This window comes from Lissotriton helveticus, chromosome 1_1 (assembly GCF_964261635.1).
Source record: "Lissotriton helveticus chromosome 1_1, aLisHel1.1, whole genome shotgun sequence".
NCBI classification, from domain to species: Eukaryota; Metazoa; Chordata; class Amphibia; order Caudata; family Salamandridae; genus Lissotriton; species Lissotriton helveticus.
Window position 1 is genome coordinate 1838114456 of NC_136057.1, and position 22215 is coordinate 1838136670.

The following is a 22215-nucleotide window of genomic DNA, read 5'->3' on the forward strand; positions in this document are numbered from 1 at the left end:
TGCCAGCAGGTGGCAGCGTGAGGATCTGAGTTGACGCCATCCCACCCCAGAAGTGATGTTGGGGCCACAATACGATTGCCACCTTCGTGCATCAACATCAGTTCCCTCCATGCCTTCTGATGTGTCTTTGCAGTTCCCTCCTTTCATGTCTGTCACCTGACAGATTTAATTTGTTGAAGATTTCCAAAACACTCCCAAGGTTCAGTCAACATGTCTCCTCTGAGAGACAACTAATTTTAAATAGTGCAAGGTTTGCCACAAACAGACGTGAGTGATGGACCCTTCACAAGGTCTGTCTCTGGTGACTGGCTTCTTCTCCTGACTCAAACTCACACAGGGACTGCACTTGGAAGAATCTGAAGTCAATTTGGGACTGCAAGGACACTTTTTACCTTGCAGCGCACCATTGGAAGGCCTGGTCGAAGTCGAGAATGTAGTTTTCTTTGGCTTACTTGAGCAACTGGATTTGACAAAGAAGCACAAAAAGTCTAAACATAGACCCCCTTCTTCCCGACACACTCACTAGGAGAATGCATATGGATATCAGGGTACCTTGAAGTCTGTCTCTTCCCCCTACCTCAGAACTTATCCAGGGCCTAGTCCTCCCGGTCCAGCCTGAATTCCCAGGCCCACAGGCAACACTGCAGCTGATAATGGCCTTCGAGAAGGCCATGCTAGAAATCTTCAGTACTCGACCGGAAAACTCTTTAAACCCCAGGGATCCGAGAAGGCCTCAGACAATTGTCTAGCAAATATTGCCCAGCATGAATTGCCCAGCATGGCTACACCATATACTTCCTTTTCACACCATCAAACAAGCACCTAAACAACAGTGGAATCTGGAAGACCACTTGTTCTTTCTGTGACAAGAAGTTCAAGCTCTCTTGGATAAGGGAGCTACCAAGAGGATGCTGGCATTGGAAGTCCGGATTAGGAAGGACAGAGAATTTCGTCCTGTTTTACATCTCCACCCCTGAACTCCATCCTCAAGAAGAGCAAGTTCAGGATGCTCACTCTGGCCCAAGTTCTGTCTGCCCTGAATCCATGAGACTGGATGGTGGCATTGCACCTGCATGACACCTACTTCCCCATCCCTGTCCTGCATTCCCAGAGATGCTACCTGCTGTCCCATGTAGGCCATGGGCACTTTGAGTTGTTGGTGCTCCCATTAGACCTGCCTAACGCCCCTTGAGTGTTTTACAAAGTGATGGCGGTGGTCACTGCCTATCTTCAGGGGTTGGGAATACCAGTCTTACCATACCTAAACAACTGGCTACTGAAGGCTTACCACCTCCAGACGCTGGCCAATCTCGTAATATTGCTGGGATTCTCCATTAATGTGCCAAACGCACACATCCCTTAATCCTGACAAGACCGAGCTGGTCCTTACGGGGCCTCCAGGTAATCCCTGGAATTCCAACTTCTGGCCCCTCTCCCTGGGCTGTCCACCACCCCCTGTTAACTCTGCCAAGAGCCCAGGCGTCACCATCAGCGATGACCTCTCCATGAGGGCCCAAATTAGCTTGGTGGTCTCTGTCTGCTTCTTCCACTTATGCCGTATCAGGAAAATTTGCAGATTTCTCTCTCATGAAGCCCTCGTCCAAGTTACTCTAGGACTAGTCATGTCCTGCATTCACTATGCGAATTCCCTGTACGTCGGTATACCCGCGCATCAATCCCACCGACTCCAACTGATCCAGAATCAAGCAGCCAGACTTATCCATGGCCGGCCAAAGTTCAGCCACACTAAACTTCTCCTCAAGAGCCTTCATTGGCTCCCGGTGGCCCAAAGCAGCCTTCTCAAACTGGGCTGCCTGATCCACAAAGCCCTCTCCTCCCAAGGACCCTCATTCATTGCCTCCCGTATTCACCGTTATGTCTCTCCCCGCGTCCTATACTCCTCCTGCTCCAATCTCTTGTCTCCCTGCACCTTCAGACGCAAGAAACATGGTGGCTTGAGATTCTCCTTACAAGCTCCACTCTTTTGGAATTCCCTCCCCCCTGAACTCCGCCTAATATCACCCTACTCTCAATTTAGGAGGTCGCTCAAGACCTGGCTTTTCTCCCAAGCATACGACTAACATCACCACATGCTGTGACCTCAGCCCCTCCACTTAAGCGCCAAGAAACCGCTGGTGTACGTGCGCTCTATAAATAATAATTTACCTTCCCTCTGCCTCAACAAGTCTGGGACATATGGGGTATGATCCCAAAGTTTCAGCACTCGACATGGGTCTTTGTGAGAGCAGCTCTGAGGGTACCAGGCATCCTGCTAGTGGACCATGCCACATGGCACCTGCAGACTGCAGTGGGATCTGAAGTCTCAGTGGGAACAGCACCAAGGAAACCTCAGATTCTATCTGGATGTTGGAGGAGACTGCAAAAGATCTCCAATGATGGTTGCTGGACAGAAATTGAACTGCCTGCAGACCCCTCCCCTTACCTTATCCAGAGTTAAAGGTTTTGACTGATGCACCTTTGCTGGGCTGGGGAAGTCATGTGGTCACTCTGGTCTCTTGAGAAAACCTACCTCCACATAATCAGTGATCTGCTTGGCACTAGAAGCCTTCCCCCCACCCATCAAGGGAGAACAGTCCAGGTGCTCATGGACAACACTGCAGTCATTTGGTTTTTCAACAAGCAGGGCAAAGAGTACATGGATCCTGTGCCAGGAGGTTTTACACCTCTGAAACAGTTTGAGTTGTCAGGGCATTTCCCCAGTTGTACAAAACCTGGCACGATCTTTAAACAGCAAAGTGGACAAACTCAGCTGCCGTTGGCTAGTGGCTCATGAATTTCAGCTGTACACAGAGGTAGCGCAGGGTGTTTTTCAACAGTGTGGGGAGCTTTGACTAAATCTATTCACCACCTCTGAGAATATATCCGTGGTTTTGCCTGTCGGAGTTCCCAAGGCAGTCCTCACTTGGAGATACCTTTCAGTTAGACTGCAGCTCCAGACTCATTTATGCGTGCTCTTCTACCTCCCCTGCCCAAAGTTCTGATGACTATCAGGAATGACCAGGCCCAAGTCATTCTAGTGCCTCTGGATTGGGCCAAGAGATTTTGGTACCCCAAACATCTGGCCATGAGCATCTGTCCTCTAATTCGACTGCATCTTGCACCTGAGCCTGCACAAGTTAAACCTCCATGCTTGGAGGTTGTGCAGTGAAAGTTGACTGCCTCCGATCTCCCCCTCCTCAAGAATAATATTTTTGGCTGGCAGATGTCCCTCTACTAAGACTATCTATGCAGGATGCTAGAAGACGTTTGTGTTTTTTGTGGTGTTCTCAGAACATCCAAACATTACAGGCCCAGTTATCTGATGTCCTTCTAGTCTACTTGTCTCTAACCCAGCAAGGACTTCCCGTGCCAACAGTTAACGGTTATTTGTGAGTCTTATCAACCTTTCTTAGTTTGCCTGATCAGCCATCTTTGTCACCTGTTGTGATGCTGGTTTTGAAATGGCCAATCCATATGTTTCCGTCAAAACCCTTTGTGGTGCCGCAGTGAGACCTCAATCTGATTCTAACATTCTTGACATGCATTCCAATTGAGCCTATGCACTGCTGCCCCAAGAGATTGCTCACCTTGTAAACGGAATTCCTTATTGCGAACACACCAGCTCATTGTGTTAATGAGCTGCAGGCACTTTGTCTGGCAGCCGTACACTACCTTCTTCCCAGACTAATTGACACAAAGGGCCTTATTTATGAAGGCCTTGCGCCGCCGGTGCGTCTTTTTCCCATTTTAAAAGTGGCGCAAGGCCTTCATAAATAAGGCCCAAAGTTCCTCCCCAGAGTTGTAACTTCTTTCTTTGCTCCTCACCTGTCCAAGGAGGAAGATAGACACCATCACCTATACCCAAAGAGAGCCTTGAGTTTCTATATCGATCGCACAAAAGATCACCAGGCGTACAATCAGCTCTTCGTGGGGCAAAAAAGAGTAGTGCAGAAGCAGATCATCTCCAGATGTAGTTTTCTTTGTATAAAGATCTGCTATGGTCTTGGTACAAAGTAACCTCTGGATGGTATGCGGGATCATTCGATCTAAGCTAAAGCGGATGGCACGAGTACCTGATTTAGACCAATACCAGGCTGTGACATTGTCGTCAGTTCAAACATTCACTAAACACTAAGACCGCTCTGGCAAGAAGGGCAATTTACTTGTTCAGGTTTCAGAATATCTTGGGTTGAGCGATTTCTCACACTCCTGTGGAAGTACTGTTTTAGTATGTATTCTAAATTTGCGGAATCTGCGGTTAGACTAATGCAATAGGAAAACAAATTACTTATCTAAGGTAATTCCTTCTTCAGTGGATACTCTATCTAACTGCAGATTCCTCACCAGCCCTTTCTCCATTCTGTGGTTTTGATTCTTTGGTCCACAATAAAGTTTCCAATTGGATAAATTGGAGAACTGCTCATTTGCATAATCTGATTACTAGGATTCTGTGTCTGATGATGCTGACAAATATGCAAAATAAACTGATGCTCAATCATGGATGTGGTGGTAACATTATGGTCCCAACATCACATCCGGGTGGGATAAACCTGACGCTGAGCCTCACAACTCCATAATCCTGTGCGCAAGGAAATTGCTGAGAAAAAAAAAATCTTCGGATACAGTATAGGACCATGGGGTATTCCCAAGGTGAGGAATCTGCCGGTCCGATAGCGTATTCACCAAAGCCTTAATAAAGGTAAGTAACTTGTTCTGTGCCGATATCTTGATTTGATTTCCAAGTTATAATGGTTTTTAATTGCCTGTAAAACGATTTGAGATTGTCAAAACATTTTGTTTGATGGGGATGGTATGATGAGGTCCACTAGACCATAAGCTGGAGGTGAAGTTACCTTAGTCTATACCTTTTGTGCTTGTTGATAAATTCTTCTGTGTTAAAACCTCTGACATTGATCTCTATTTAGAAAGTGACCATAATCCACACATTCTTTTTTGGCTAAAAGTACAGTTGATTCAAAACAATTGAAGCCGATCATAAGCGATAATCTTTGATGTCAACCGCTTTTTAGTAAGCACATTTCTCTCATAGAGGTTGGCGGCATTCTGAGTTTGAAAGAAAATTTGATCTTCACCTCTCAAGATAATCATACTGTAGATTTCTAAGAAAAACTATTAGACTACCTTAAGACCGAATCGACAAGTGAAAACGGAAACTGAACTTTGTAAACTTGGACTAAACCTGATTTTGTAGGATAAGTCCACTTAATCAATTATTGTACTTAAAAAATCTGATTCATTATCTTTCCAAAGAAGCTAACCAGATCTGGACTGGTGTAGGTTTATGACCAAGTACTCTAGTGTGCTGGCAGTGTCTAAAATGGAAGAAACCATTAAATCTATGAATCTTTGTGGTGGCAGGTGTCAATGGGGCGAGCATTGCACTGCAGAAATTTCCAGAGTGACGGAACCAGTATTGAGCAGACTATCTACTGTGGGGTATAGCTGTGGCATGAAGCCCAAAGACTTGGAAGGAACATTTGTATTCCCAATCTTTAAAATGGATGTGAGGGCTTCTCTGGATAATTACTCTCCTTTTAGCATATTTTCTCCTACAAGCAATTTGTTTCTGAAGATTATCTTTACAATATTGTCCATGGAACAATTTACCTCTATTACAGCCACGATCACGTCAGGTTCTCCCCTGCCCTACATTCCTTCAAAGGTTTAGAAGTAGGCGAGGTCCGTTCTTGCACAACCTCTGTTGAAGTTTACAATAATTCTCTTGTATACCAACCGAGTGGAAACTGGCACTATTTATTTCACTTCTGAACAAGAGCATTGCAGATCAATATTTTCTTGCCAATTTTACGCCCACTGCGCTTCTCTGTTTTGGAGTCAAGATCTTGGAGAACTATGTTTATTTACTGCAGTGGGCATATTTGAAGCCTTGACGGAAGGCTGCTGATGTGTTTTCCGGAGGAAGGAGGAGGAGGTGGTCGAAAGGAATGTGGACGGAGCGCAGGGCTTAAAGGTACAGGGGGAGACAGGAGTGAGTCAGTGAGAACAACTCAGCGTTTGGGCGCTTTTGGGGCACAGAGTGCTGGGTAGTTTGGAGTTGAGTTGAGCCCAGGCCCCCCCTCATTCAGCCCTCCCGCAGCTTTCCCCACTGTACCGCAGCACCTATGCTGCTACAGCACCACCATCTCTTCACGTGGCAGCGGAGTGGGCATTGGAAGCTGCCACTGGTCTGCAGTCCTCTGCAAGTGGCATAAGTGGTGTGGTGGCAGCAATAGGCTGCAGATGCCCTGCACAGCATGGAGGTGGCCAGCATTAGGCTGGTGCAACCTGTGCCCGCACAAAGTTCTGTACAGATGGGTACAAGACGGCCTCACACCGGCTCCGGCACTTATTGCAAACACCGTAGTCCTGAAATCAACCAAGACTGGATTCGATGGCCAACAAGTAAGCGGCTGGGGCAGCTAATAGATGGCAAGGACTTCTAAAATTGGCAAGAGTTTAAAACATAGAGGTCCTGCAAATCACCTGGCCCTGGGAGCCCAGCAGGTCAAGCAAACTTTTGCAACAAAGCATTACCCCAACCTCTGCTTCAACCCACATCTGATCTTGCTTGTAAATTCTCTAATTTATTCATGAAACCATTCAATTGCCACCAAATATTACTATAAATCAGCAAATAAGCCCTAGTCATTGTTCCATTATAGCGAGAGAAGGGCAGTCTGGCGCCAAAGTCCGGAGGGATTTTACTGGGGTGCTCGTGCCTCCCTGAATAAGTCGCACCGTGATGGGCTATCCATGGCCCACAACCGACTCCAAGGAGTCAAGTGGCTCTGGTTCAAAATAGCGTAATCAGTCCCTCCTTGCTGTGCAGTCCACGCCAGCAGCAAGGCAAGGCTTTAAAGCACAGTAGTTCGCCGGCCTTGCTGGGTGACCTACCACTGAGGAGAAACCTTGCATGGTGCCTAAGGAGGAATCGTGAAACAGTGACCAACAGGGAATATCAATTAGGTCCGGGAAAAAGAGGTGGTTCCCAGGCTGGGGAAGAAAAAAGTCAGTAAAGAGAACAAGGACAAGACTGCCCAATTGGGACCAAAAAATAGGGCTACGAAATAACGGACGTTTTAACTATAAGAAATATAGAGAAAGAGAACTACTTTACAACTAGCCCTCACCTACCACCAGCAACCCTGGTAACCACTGCAGGGAGAAAAGGCATCCTCAGTCACAAGAAATATACAAACGGCGTTCAACGCAGGCTGACATTTACCTAGCCCAGCACCAGCAAAGACTGGCGCAACAAGGGTGGAAGTTCACAAAATCAGCTCAATGGCAGCATTCTTATCATTAAATCTCTCCATCCTCAGTAACTGGGACTGTCCCAGTCCAGGGTCCCCCCCCCCCCCAGACAATCCTGAAAGTCCCAGAATCACTGGACCAACCCTTGATTGAACTCGCGCAATCACACATGAACCCAGCATAACGTAGATTTAAAAGATTTTTAGTGTCCCTATTAGCTCCTCTGCCAGGGGCTGGGCATCACATGGATGCAAAAACTGTTAGTTGCTACTGCAAACTGAGAAGACTTAAACTATCAGCCAAGGGCAAATTCACATTTGAGGCCAAGCCCCTCGTCGGTCCAATAAAGAGGCCTAAGCAAGCGGCGACCACGTGGAACCAGGAGGAGTTATAATGATTTCAAATACGAAAACAGTAGGAGAAGCAGCTCTTGAAACAGCAAGCTCTGAGGTCTCAGCTGGTACATGGGAGACACTCCTGTCTACTATGGATGCAATGTAATCTGCAATCTGTAATCAAGAAGACAAACCAGATCTTCAGGTGGACCTACTTAACATTTTGGCAGTGCACATAGTGGGTATCGACAAACTGTGGCAAGCCCTCAATGAGCTAATACAGAGAGCCCTAAATTACACTTATACTCAGCAAATCACATGCCATTATGAAAATCTAGGGGACAGGCTACTGGTCCTACCTACAGTCCTTAATGATATATTGCTGAAAGTAAGGTCACAAGCAGTAAGACCATTTGAAAGGCTGCAGGTCCCAGAATATGATGTAAAAGATACAGCAGACATGACCAGCCCGCAAGTAATTGAGCACCTTCCTGCACTGGCCACTCCCTCCAGGCCCCGGCAAGCCGACACCCAATACACATCAGTGACGCATGTCCCTCACAACAAGCCACAATAGACACACGTAGAAAGTCTCCAGATGCCAGGGTTTGGGCTTCAGTACTCCAGAGACCAACAGTCAAAAATAGCTCCCTTTGGAAACCACTACATTATTATTAATTGAACATCCAGACACCCATTCAAAAAGCATTCACACTCCCAATCTTAAATGAGTCAAAGGTGGCATGAACGATTCAATCTTAAGATTTCAAAAACATTTTTATAAAAATTCAATCCATGTATCAAAAAATTAGTTTCCAATAATCTCATCAAACAATTTATGACCAGTTACAAATCAGACAATCCTACAAACAACATGGACACAATAATTGAAAGAGAACCTACAAGACAATCACATTTGTCATTGGTTTGGACTAATTTGTGGGAATCAAAAGAAACAGCACATAGTGGAAACCTATTCCTCCTCTAATTCAGTACAACATTGTTGTCAATTATTTTGTCCATGTTTGTAGGATTATCTGTGACTTTATTTATTGCGAAAAACGAGAAGAGTAGCGATGGAGTTAAACCCAAGGGAAGCCGGTGGATAAAACCACATTACAATTAAGGCTCCCCGTTTTCTGTCTTTACAGATAAATAGAGACAGAAACCCATTTATTTTCTTGTCTGTATTTATTTTTAAATGTGGATAAAAACGGAGATTGGGTGCTTTTTGAGTGATTCTAAATACACTTTACCATTACTGCCAGGCTAATAACTGTGTGTATTGATAGGTAAGGGGGTTAAAAAAGAAAGTAATTTTAGTAAAGAGGTTTAAACAGCAGTAAAGATGCACAAAGTTGATACTGAAATGTGCACATATTCATATAAGTCCATTGATGTATCTTCTGCGGGTGCTCAGATCATTGAAACCTAGCAGGCATTCAAGCATGACTGCATACTTATTGGTTAAATAAATGTGGAAATATATCGGTTTCAGCTTTATTTTCTTCACAAAATCCATAATATATATGGATAAATACAGATAAAGTTGACAAAAAATAAATATGGATAAATACAGACGGAACTGTCCCAAAAATAAGTATCATTAAACTGGGAGCCCTAATTACAATCCTTGAGACTGCAATATCATAAAAACTGCTTGAGAGGAAAACTAAGTTACCAAGAGGAACTGTGGTATAAGCTCTTATGGTACAGCAAGCAGCCAAATAGAAATAAGTACTGGCAAGTGGTAAATGTTTTGATATCTGGGAAGGATAGACATCAAAATGCAGGAACTGAGGCGGTGTCCTGAAAAACCCATGTCTGTGCAATGTACGTTGAGCCAGTAACAGATGGAGAGGGAGAAAGTCACCCTTCGAAAGCTGGATCTTGGGAATCCCAAAAGGCACAGCCACTGTCCCCAACTTACAACACACAATTGATGGACGGAATGCAGAACAAATCAAAACATTCACCCCCAGTCAAGAGATCTGTGTTAAATCCACAACTTATGCTAACCAGGTGAACCTGGTCAAGTCCGAAAATGTCTTGATATACCAGCAGAATAACGTGGCTTCTTTATTGAACATCTAGCAAATATTCTGAAGAAACTGAAGATGGAAGGGACGGCTAGACCGAACGGTCTTCCAAATGCTTGGTTCAAATGCGACTTAAATTATTGGGCCCAATATTTAGCACTAATCTTTAACTACCTTTGTCGCGTCAACATCATCCCCGATTCATGTGAAGGTAACATCTTTCATCCCATCTACAAGAATGGAAACCCAGCCTTACCAACCAACTATTAGGCTCATAGCTCTAATCTGCTTAGAAGCTAAACTATATGCGTCCCATCAACTCCAACACTTACAAGCATGGGCAAATGACAAAAACCTAATGCCACAAATACAAACAGGGTTCAGACCAGGCACCCTAATTAATTTAACAGCATTACGCATCATACTAGAGAACGCCAAAAGGAGCAAAAACCTGCTTGTTTGTGTTTTGTAGACTTTAAGTCTGCTTTTGATTGGGTTCCCTGTGTCGTCTATGGGCGAAACCTGAAGAATGGGATATCCTGAGGGCAATCACTTCATTGTACACAGAAACCTCGGTGCAAGTCAAAATAGGTAATGGCAGCCAAGTCAGGAACAAAATTGCCACATAGAATGGTCTCAAATGGGTATGTGTACTAGCCCCAAGCCTGTTCCACTTATACCTTGAAGACCTTGTTCGGGCCATTCCATACAATAATAGCCACCCCCATCCTGGCTTCAGAGAAATTTGGATGTCTTCAATACGCGAATGATATTCTTGAGTGAAACACCAGTAGGCCTGCAAAACAGCTTAAATGCCCTAAAAAACTACATGGACGAGGAAGAGCTAAGGCTAAACTCAAACAAAACAAAAGTGGTTTGGCTAATTGATTCCAAATTTAAGTCATTCACTGGTTCTTAGAAGGAAATAGGTTGAAGATGTTACCACATATAAATGTATTGGCATCAATTTGGAACACCAAAACACCTTCAAACAACACTTAGCCGCTATGCAGGCTAAAGCACAGTCGTTGATTTATGGGTTCAAACAACTAAAAAAGAAATTGAGCTGTCAATTTAGCCATCTAATTACCATAATGTCTGCCCAGCTAATGCCAACAGTGGCCTGTGGCACGGAAATTATGCGTGGACATGAAATAGTCATACTCTACAAGATCCAAACAAAAGTACTCAAAATGGTTTTTCCATTCCAAAAACAGCTTCACCAGCCCAGCTACGCCTAGAGTTTGGCATAAAAAAATCAATCACTTAAAAGCAAAGTGCTTTTGTGAAACAGTGCTGGAGATTATGCGCTTCTGAGAGGGGATCCATTAACAATTTATGTTGGCTTGAAATTGAGGAACAGCAGCACAGAAATCAGGCTCATGAGGAAAATACTAAAGCCAGGCTATTGAGGTGCTAGGCATGCAAGATGCTTGGGCTATGAGCATGGAAAACTCCACTTTTAACTGAGTAATGAACCCCTCGGCTTGATTCCTGTCCAATCTAGCAGACAAACATTTCTTTGCTAAAATAAGACTTGCCTAGACAGTGAAACTCATATAAAAATTTGAGACCTCAGGAGTATCTTTCAATGTATTTTTCCGAGGCCGCAATGGAGCAATTCATGTTGCATCGATTCAGGATCATAAACACTAAAGATTTCATGCTGTCTTGGAAAAAACTGTTGCAAAACCAAAATTGACGGCTTTGCTGATATAAGCAAGAGTCAATGTAATATATATTCCGTCTATGCCCGGTACCTATGGCACAAAGGAAAAAACTATTTAAACCAATTTTTGTAAATCTGCAGATTTGCTCCCATAGGCAAGCAGTAATTACTTGGCTAAGTGAATCCTCAATACCCCTAGCCTGCAATTGTCTAAAATTCCCAAAACCACTTTTAAAAGAATTGGACTGGTGAATGAGCTAGGTTACATCAATCACAAGAGCTTCCAAGCAAGTGTCACCCTCACTCTATAATCTGCTCAAGAGAACAGAAGTTGTAAATGCCTAAAATGGTTTCTTCAAAAGATTTGGGGCTATGAAGAAGCAAGGTCAGGCTACGTTTAAGATCATTTGTCCGATTAAGTAACCTGCATTTCACCAAGCTACTCCATGGAGTTCTTAACAGCACAAGCCACTGCACTTTACAAACCTGCTTTAAGAGGTCAACATTCGAAAATACCTTAAAGGCTGATAATGGGGATTCCGATTTTAATATTTTTATCCCCATTATCAGCGGGAGCGGTTCGCCTTCGGAGGCTATCTGGTCCCGATTGCAGTGGCGGCCATTATTCTCTAATCTTCAGCGTTTTAAGAGAGGTCGATATTAAACCCTTTTAAACTCAGACCGAATCTCTACTAATAAGAAAGAGCAGCTTTCCAGTTTACTTTTGACGTCCACACTCGGTGAGACTCACGGCGAGCGCCTGCAATCGCAGATATTGCCAGGACTTTTATCCTTTTTCCTCCCATACAAATTGGTGAGACGTCCGGCAAACCTTCACAATAGTAGGGTCGTTTCCGAGAACCCTCATAACATTGACATCTCAACAACAAGTGCTCCAATTCTTCGTCTAATAGAGAACCGTAAAATTTCCAGGATACTAATTAATAGGGAAATTGTACAGACCCTTCATTTCGACAGACAACCAAGAAATGTCTTGATAAAGGTGGACTCCATTTGCTCCAAACCACCGAAACGCGTCGACGCTATCTTCCTGTACAATTTAAGTCTCCACCACCCATGTTCATATCTAAAATTAATAGTGGTAAAACATGGTTGTGAATAACTGGCAGTTTTAAATGTACCAATTGTATTTTACAAGTTTTGTGTTTTACAAAATCTGTCTATTCCATTGTGCAGGTCACAATACATTGTGTTATTATATGTAATTCTTTTTTAATAATTCAATTAGGTAACCTCCATATGTATAGGTATGTAAAGTTTTGTTTTTAATTTGAGTTTAACAATAAATGTCATATTTTATTCTTTTGTGATTACATGAGTTTTATAGAAAGTGTGCAGTTTTGAGGCTATGTTTTAGCTTTTGTTGTAATTATCTCAAGGGAACAAATTCTTTCACTGGTTGGATAACCTCACTTCCCTTGACTGTTACAAGGGGTTCCTCTCTCTTTCTCAAACATCTCCATTAGTTGCCATTAACAGATGGGCGTTTGGATCCCATTCTAACCCAAGCTTCCGCACTGGTTTGTGGCTAACTGGGAAGGATGGCTACAACAGAGCACTATATTCAAACCCCAAGAAACTAGATTTGACCGGCCCTACGGCCCGTACTGTCGAAGTTTGGCACAGAGTCCGGCGTATGGGATGGCAGGGGCGTTTGATGAAAGCGACCCCCGTGTGGGAGCCCGACATACTGGGATGCCTCAGTGCTTCTGCGTGATTCGATAAGTGGGATACTATAGGAATTTCCAGGGTGGAGGATATGTGGATTAAGGGCAAGAAGGCCTCATTTGCAGAACTCCAACTTAAATATCAGCTGGCACCATCCGAGCACTTCCGATATCTTCAGATTAGCCATGCCATTGACTGCTCCCTTCCCACAGATGCCCCCCTCCCTGAATCCTCTCCTTTGGAGGACAGGTTGTTGCCGGCCCCAATGCACACCAAAGCCGTCTCCCTAACATACAAAAAGCTCATCAACAATCAGCCCGATCCAATGCTGAAATTGCTTGCCAATTGGGAGTCAGATCTGGGTGCTATCACTGATAAGGACTGGCTTGAAGTGCTGGCTTCCCCCGCGAAGTGGCCATACCAATGCGACTCCGGCTGGTCCAGCTTAAGATATTACACCGTGTATATTTCGATGCCAAACTACTATTTAGGTTGGGCAGGAGACCAGACAAAAACTGTCTTCGACACTGCAATCAATTAGGCACATTCAAACACATCTTATGGGAGTGCCCCCATATACAGCGAAATTGGGTAGATCTTGTGATAAGCCCATACATCCTACTCCTCGCCTATGCCTCCTTAACATCTAGGAGGCAACGGACCTCGCCCAAACCGAACAATCATGGGCCACCATGGGGTGGAGCATAGCGAAAAGAAATATTGCCCAGAAGTGGGGGGTGGATACTTTATCACGGTTACGGGATTGGGCTAAGGACATGGACCATGCTATGGTGGCAGAGAAAACGGTATATAAAGGTAGAGGCTGCCCTCGAAAATGGGATCAAAAGTGGGGGCGTTGGAATAAATATAGGGGGGATATCTGCATCTCTCCCACGGTGGAACTGAGACGAGAGAGAAACTGAATTCTGGATGGAGTGGATACAGACGCGACAACATAATCCCCCATGCCGAAAAAACATGTACGGTAGCGGTGACTCTCTGACTTGTGGGCACATATATAGCCCTCTATACTGACCATTATATTGCTTGATGTTATTGCTGATGTTCTTGTAAGATAATGCACACTTTACTGGCATTTGATTGTATGTATCAACAGCTGAACTGCTTATGTGCTGTCTTTGCTATTGCTGTTTCTTTTCCCTAATAAAAATTGTTATGAAAAAAAGAAAAAAAAAAGATTGAGCTCTCACTAGACATCAAAGCCAAACCCTCCTGCTAAAGCTTGCCCCCAGTGACAAAAGAAAGCACGTGCAGGCACCCCATGAAAACATGGAAGTCCTTCGACCCCATCCCGGAAGCCGAGATCCTCAAGCTGATCCCCACCTCCAAACCCGCCTCCCATTTCCTTGACCCTATACCCACCATACTGATCAAAAGTCTGAAACTTTCCACAGCCCCTTTCTGGTGCAGAATTATAAACAGCTCCCTGGAAACCGGCATCATACCTGAATGCCTCAAAGTTGGACATGTCATGCCACTACTAAAAAAAAAAAAAAAAACAAGGACCTAAATAACTTCAGACCTGTCTCCAATCTCCTGCTATCCAAAATCCTCGAAAAATGCATCCTCTTGCAACTAACTCAACACATGGACAACATCAACCTTCTGGACCCCCACCAATCTGGGTTCAGTTAAGGCTTTAGCACCGAGACCGCGATCCTCAGCATCACAGACGACATCCACAAATCCCTCGATACCGACCAATGCTGCTACTCATTCTCCTGGACCTAACGGCAGCCTTTGACATGGTCGATCACCAACTACTCATCAAGGCTCCACAAGAAAGGGTTGGTGCCGATGAGATGGTCCTACGCTGGTTCTCCTCCTTCTTACACAGCCGCTCACAAAGGATAAAAATCAAACACTTGACCTCTGACCTACACCCCATCAGCAGAGGCGTCCCCAAGGCTCAGTGCTCTCACCACAACTGTTCAACATATACATGGAACTCCTCACCATCATTCTTAAAAATGCCAACATTCCTTTCCATTTGTATGCGGATGGCACCCGTATCTATCTAGAAACTTCCTCCTTAGATGACAACCACAGACTAAATGACGCTCTAAAAGAAATCCAACATTGGCTGTCTCTAAATCACCTAAATCTCAATCAAGACAAAACGAAAATCCTCCTCATCTCAAACAAAGAGAACCCTCAAATTGCAGAATGGCTAAAAGTGATGGATGCTCCCAACGGAAATATCCCTCTGGCAAACTCCGTAAAATCACTAGGAATCACCCTAGACCCAAAACTCGACATGGCCAAACACATCAAAACCTCCGCCAAGAGTGCCTTCCTCATTCTGAAGCTACTCAACAAAATTAATCAATTTATCCCTACCAATGATCTCAAACAAGCCACCCAATCACTGGTACTATCCAGACTTGACTATGGGAATGCAACCCTCACTGGTACAACAAAATCCCACCTAGCTCCCCTCAAAACAACACTCAACGCAGCAGCCAGAATGGTCACTGGAATTAAGAAATACAATCACATTTCACCAGCACTCGTAGAACTAAAATGGCCCCCTAATCGAACTGCGTGCCAGCTTCAGAACTGCCAGCCTCACGCACAAAGCCCTACACACAGGAAAACCCGACTACGTGGCCGCCAAACTCAAGAGGGCAGGTCAGACTAGAAATCTCAGAAGCTCAAATACCCTACTTCTCATCCCTATGAAAACACGAAACAAAAAAAGCGGCACGATCCTTCGCCGGAAACGCACCCAAAATCTGGAACTCAATCCCAGCAGACATCAGAACTATCCTGTCCTTCACAAAATTAGAAAAACTAAAAGTCCTTTTTCTCACCCGCCCCCTCCCGAAGGCATAGCCGCCACCTCAACGCAAATCCCTACTCGCCGTTGCCTCCTGACACTGTATCACAATGTCCTACCTCCTGGGTTCAGCCCAAGACAAAGTGCACTAATTCGAGGTTATCTCAGATCAAACGTTCTACCTCAATACTGCACAGCACACTTGGTCCTCCCTATCCTATATGTATAACATTGCTTCCTAACCTCCTCCTGTTCTTTCCCACCTTAAAGGTTCATCCCAAGTCAAAGTGCATCAATTGAGGTTATCTCGGGACTCGCGTACTACCTCAATACTGCACAACACACTTGGACCTCCAAACCTATATGTATAACACTGCTCTACTATATGGCTCTTGTGAAAAACTGCTATGGTTCAGCCCAAGACCACGTGCACTAATCTAGGCGATCTCAGGACTTACGTACTACCTCAATACTGCACAGCACACTTGGACTTCTGAACCAATATGTATAACAAGATAACAGGCTCTATTTTATGACTCCTGCAAAAAAAAATGCTGTAAAGCGCTCCGATACCCCCGGGTCCGGACAGCGTTGTATGAAACTCCTTAAATAAAATAAAAATAAATAAAATAAGTGTTGCTTTATTATATTCATAAGAGACCACAGCATGACAAGCTGCAGTTGCATAGTTTCACTTTATTCAAGTTATTGTTGAAAAGCAACGTTCTCGTTTACATCAATTTTGCTGTACACTTTCCTGAAGATTGAGTTTTTTTGCAAAACCCTTAAATTGCTGAAGAAAAATGTTTACTTTTAGAGATGCCATTATCTTTAATGAAGTGAGTTGTTCTCTTTTGATAAACTATGTGATCCTTTTGGTTTAGTATGCTTACCCAGTTCGTAAATTGCTTAAATGTCTTGCAGAGGAGATCATGAAACTGAAAATTGGTTATTATTGTGACAGGTGCTGAAAGAATATCTCGATAACGTCCAGCTGGGTCATATCCTGGATCGTGAAGGCGGCTGGGATAGTGTTCAGGATTGGATGGATGTACTGAGTGGAGGGGAGAAACAGAGGATGGCAGTGAGTCTTTTACATGTTTCCTCGCCTGTTCTATTTCGGTGTGCAGGCTTTGGATGAAAACACTTGCATTTGAATCTAGATTGTATCATGTGTTTCGGATGTTCAGATTTTAAAGGCTCCACAAAGTCATTTAACTCCTATTGCTCCAACCTCTCCTTGCCTTAATTTCTTGTGCGGATTTTCACATCTAAATAATTCTACAACGGGCTGTATTTCTTGACACCTATACCATGTGCACTTATGGGGATCCTTATCAATTAGATTGTATTTACACGTCTCTATTTTTGTTTCCTTTATTTTTGTCGACAAATTCAAAATGTTTTAATTATGGCATTTTTAGAAAACTTAACCCTGCTTATTCTATTTATTTGTATACCCCGTTCCTTTTGTGAAACTCTCCAGGTGAACCTGAGGTTTGTTATGTAGTTTTTGCAGATTTTATTTGCCTGTTGTCCAGTCTTGTTTCTTGTTGTTCAGTGTTTTTCAATAAAATTCAGCTTTGTGACTGCCTATGTTTTATGTACTCTATCCTTACTTACCATGGTCTATTGAAGAAAATTCCAAATGAGCTTTTTAACTATGGCTACTAACTAAAATGCTAAGATTGAATTTTTAGGAGACCTCACATGGATGCCGCAGTTATAGTGAACAAGCAGGGTTTAATTCAGTGGTAGTTTCAAATGCCTAGTGCTGTTCAATGAGGAGAGGCACTGTAATACTCATGCTTCTTTTTTTTTTTTTTTACAATTTTCACAATACTATCAGTGATACAATACTTTGGCTTCTTATGACTATTCACAGAAGCCCGTGAAAAATGCTTTCAATGTTTAGGCTATTAGGACCATTTGACCTGAGAAGCAAGGAGAACGGCTCTGCACCATTGCACTGCTGACAAACTTTCCGAATTCTAAAAAATTGATAGCATGCTCAGGAAATTGCCAAGGAAGTGAATACCTAATTAACAGATTAACTGTAGGGGAAAGCTATTTTTAAATAAATGTAATTCACCATCCCCCAGAGTCAAGACTATTCACCCATCACTCTGGTATTACAAGAAATAAACTTGTCATCCAGGACAACCTCCTAGAGTACTTAGTTAATCTACTAAACGTTTCCAGAGAAAAAGAAGACTGAGAAGCAAACCGTATTTGCTCCAGGATGTACCCAACTGCAAAACTGGCATGGCACAAAAAGCAGTCCTTACAAGAGAAGCAGTCTCGGCATTGAATTCTGTACCACCTGATCCAAGTATGTTCACTCTAACATGCACCTTTAGAAAGAACCTAAATCCAGACTGCTCCATTAACCATCCTCCCTTGTCCAGTGTACACAGACATAACTGTCTAATGTGCTGTGTTCAATAGCTTTGCCAAATATTACTAATTTCTTTTACCGTTTTCCACGGCATAGAGATACTCCATTGTAAGCATTAGTATGTAGAAGTATGCCTCTTATAACTCTAGTTATCCTTGTTAATACAACACTGGTTTCCTGTAATTACTTAACACCTCCGGGTCGACGAGTGCTAGACAAATGCACTGAACAAATAAACCCTAGATATAATTCCAGCAATGGCACAAGTTGATTCGGTTTACCCCAGATAAGTCCTGATGCAAGATAAATTCTAAGAGCACACATCTTATTAAGCCAAACAATTTTCTTGACGAGACCCATTGGCAAATGCCTGAACGGGACAAAACGTTGACAAATCTAAATATACTAAGACCGTATCTTGATCCAAATACATAAGCGCTCCAGATGTTTTAACTGACTTTTTTGTGCTCTTCATTTAAGTTTAGTACATCTCAGACATTTAGTTCAACAGTCTCTTATTTCTAAACATATTAATACTTCCTTCAGTAAGCACGGTTCTACCTGCACTTTTAAAGTTTTATTATATTTGTGATGAGACAATGCCAATACATGTGTGTGATGTTTCACATCATCCTAATCAGTAACCAGATAATTTCATCAAAATTCAAATTAGACTTTTTTAGAAAAGCATTCAAATAATGAATTTCATAGGACAATTTTTCATGTGTTTGTGTTATTTGGTGATAAGGATTAGTCCTTATCTCTACACTATTACTTTAGCCACTGATGGGTATCTTGTCAATCATATCTGCTCCTGTGAGATGAGCATCCCTCTTTGAAGGACGAGAGTTTTGGTTTAGATGTGAAAGATTTTTTGCAGCACTGATCTTAGTAATTGCTTCAGGTTTTCTGTTGTTAATCGTCTTGGAAGGTCAATCTATGCATATTTTTCTATTCTAGACCCGCATCATCGACCTTCTCCTCAATGAGTACTTGCGCAAGCTGACTTACATCTTAAGTATGCCTGCCCTAACCGTTTAAAAAAAGTTTTAAGTAGTGAATATTCCCAGACACCGTTGGAACACTTTATCCACCTCAATCCGGGATATCGAAGATGTGCTGTCCTTTAGAAGAACGTATTTGAGAGTGAATACATTTGTTGCAACTTTACTTCATTAAAAAAACTAGATGACTTGTTCTTTACATATGTGTCCAACATATATATTCACATATTCTTAGTGGAGTTGTGTCCAACAATAACCACCGAAGGTTAAATATTTAATTTTCTGGGGACATCGTTTATCCCTCTAAGTTAAGACCTTAGTGTTCAGTCCTTTTGAAGAGAGCATTATGACTTGGCTTCTCTCTTCATAAACACTGGCATGTCTGTCCAGCTTTCTGTCCACCTCTCAACACCAGGAGGCTATATTTAATGCCAGCCATTTGCTTTATCACAGAAATTAACACACCATGTTGTCTTTTGTTTTTAACTTCCGAATGACTGAGTGGATGTTAAAGGTTGGACTGCCTTAAAAACCTCTCCACTGTAGCTCTTTCATCAGCAACCTCCTTCCTAGCAAAGAATCCAGTGATGGAGAAAAATCGGTGAAGTCTCTGTGGCGTTAGTTCATTTCTCATGAAATCATGCTTCTATTGTTATCTAAATTCAATCTCGTCAATTGTTTCAGATCAATACTTTACTGAATCCATTTTAATTAATAGTTAATTGAAAAAAGCATCCTGTTTTGTGTAACATTCACTGTGTCATAGTCTCAAAGTTCATTTTAGCTCTAGAGGGAACATAGTGTTTAAAAAAAAATCTGTAATTCGCAAAAGGGTTGATGATGCCCATGGCCTTGGAGGAGATTTAGGTGTTCAGATGCACTTGCTTCTTCACTATGTAAATGTAGATGGCATAACTCTCCTTCCTGCCCCTCATGTGCTTCTTCCCATCCTTCTTGGGTGGCTTCGGCAGTGCTTACTTGGAGCACTTGTTGAGAGCCTCTGCCGACTTGGCTGGTTCAGGCATGATCAACACTGAAGATCACTGTGAAACCATGGCTACCCATAGTAAATATACACATTTACACATCAGGGCATACCTGTCCTACATAGGGCGACATAATACAGTATACAAAAATGTATGGATGGAACACTTGAATTAATCTCAGATTTAACTGGAACCAAGCCATACCTGGCTGATTAGCCCATAAAGAGGGCAAAACCATTCCTGGGTAAGCCTGTGTTCGGTTCAGGGAATACCTGGCTTGGCAGTTTGGGCTGGACTGTTCCATTTGAACAGGGTCAAGACTGATTTGAACATAGCTGGATACAAATTGAGGTGGCATGGTGTGCAAAATAATGATGGACTGGGATGCAGGCCAGAGTAATTACCAGTGGCTGAGATTAATTCAAGCATTCTATCCAACACTTTTTGTATACTTAGGGTTGTTTTACTAGCATCCATGCTTGTTGATATCTGTTAGGGGGATTCTGGTTGGCTAGGGTATGTACCTAAGCCAGCAAGTACCCACCACTCTAGTCAGGGTAGGAGTTACACATACAAGATAATCCCTGCTCACCCCCTTGGTAGCTTGGCAGAGCAGTCTGGCTTATCCCAGCGGCACTACGTAAAGCATTTGCGCAACACACTCCTACACCAGTGGCACACTAGGTACACCACAAAAAGATACTCCACACAAGGTTATATAAAAATATCTTTTGTATTATACATAAAAACACATTGAACCACAATCTCATAAACTACTGTTCCACTAGGCACTTGTCATGACATACCATAGATCGTAAAATCACCTTGCCAATTATGCAATTGTCATAACCTCACAAGGTAGGGCAATGAAATAAATACTTATAGGGTGCACACGTTACAAAAACACCATCAATGCTCATATAAGGCGAATCTTGAAGTCAGGCCCGTTAGCCTGACAAATGCAAGACGTACATGACATAAATCATCACATCAGGGAATGAAAGGCAGTGGTAGCATCCATAAATCATCATCACAGTTGTCAGTACTGGCATGGTTCACAAAAAAATTCCCATCCCAACCTAGGGTGCAACACATCTGCACTTGCATTCGGTATAATATGGTAGTTCGGGATCACATGACAAGAATTGTTTTCACAAAAGAAACTGAGGCACAGGAAATTCGGTGCTCCTAATCCTAGTTTGGCGGTAATCTGAAGAAAGGGGACTGCGGCCAGCTTCTCCAAGCGACCGGGGCCCTCTGACGAGGTTCCACTCCGGGTCGCACCACTTCAACAACTGCCCCCCAGGTATGTGCCACTAAGGCAGCTGCCTGCGATTGTGCGGAGCAGCTCCTTTCACCAATTCAGCATTTTACCTCCAGAGAAACATACTTGCAGGCCTTCTTGCAGGCTCTCCTGGTACTCCTCAACAAGATACCATGCCCCCCTCGGTATGCATCAGAAAAGGGGGGGGGTGGTGATGAACAGAGTGTCTGAATTAAGCAGACCACTCTTACCCAGTCCAAAGATCAGGGCTTGATCCATCACCGTTATTTAGCTCACTGCCCCATCCCAGCTCAGAACCTGGCTATATGCAAATTAGTCTGTCCCTGGCCCAGTGCATCATGGGAACAGGGCAGACCAAACAACCAAGCCAATTCTTCACCAGAAAGGAGACAAGCTTCCGGGGACCGGTTTCTGCCATTTCAGGCGTTGTCGGCCAGGCTTGCTTGAATCCTGATGGAGCAGTGAGCAAGGGACTCATGTCTGAGTATACCCTTCCACGCTTATGGTGGACAAAATGATTCAGAAAAGGGGGTGGTGATGAACAGAGTGTCTGAATTAAGCAGACCACTCTTACCCAGTCCAAAGATCAGGGCTTGATCCATCACCGTTATTTAGCTCACTGCCCCATCCCAGCTCAGAACCTGGCTATATGCAAATTAGTCTGTCCCTGGCCCAGTGCATCATGGGAACAGGGCAGACCAAACTACCAAGCCAATTCTTCACCAGAAAGGAGAC

At 43.4% G+C, this 22215-nt stretch overlaps 1 protein-coding gene across 1 annotated transcript in view; it reads left to right on the forward strand.

Moving 5' to 3' along the window:
* Positions 1–22215, forward strand: part of ABCD3 (ATP binding cassette subfamily D member 3) — a 344077-nt gene that overhangs the window by 269111 nt on the left and 52751 nt on the right. Inside the window, exon 20 of the mRNA XM_078641238.1 lies at positions 16772–16891. Coding sequence (XP_078497364.1) covers positions 16772–16891 — 120 coding nt within the window. The remainder of the gene's footprint in view (positions 1–16771; positions 16892–22215) is intronic.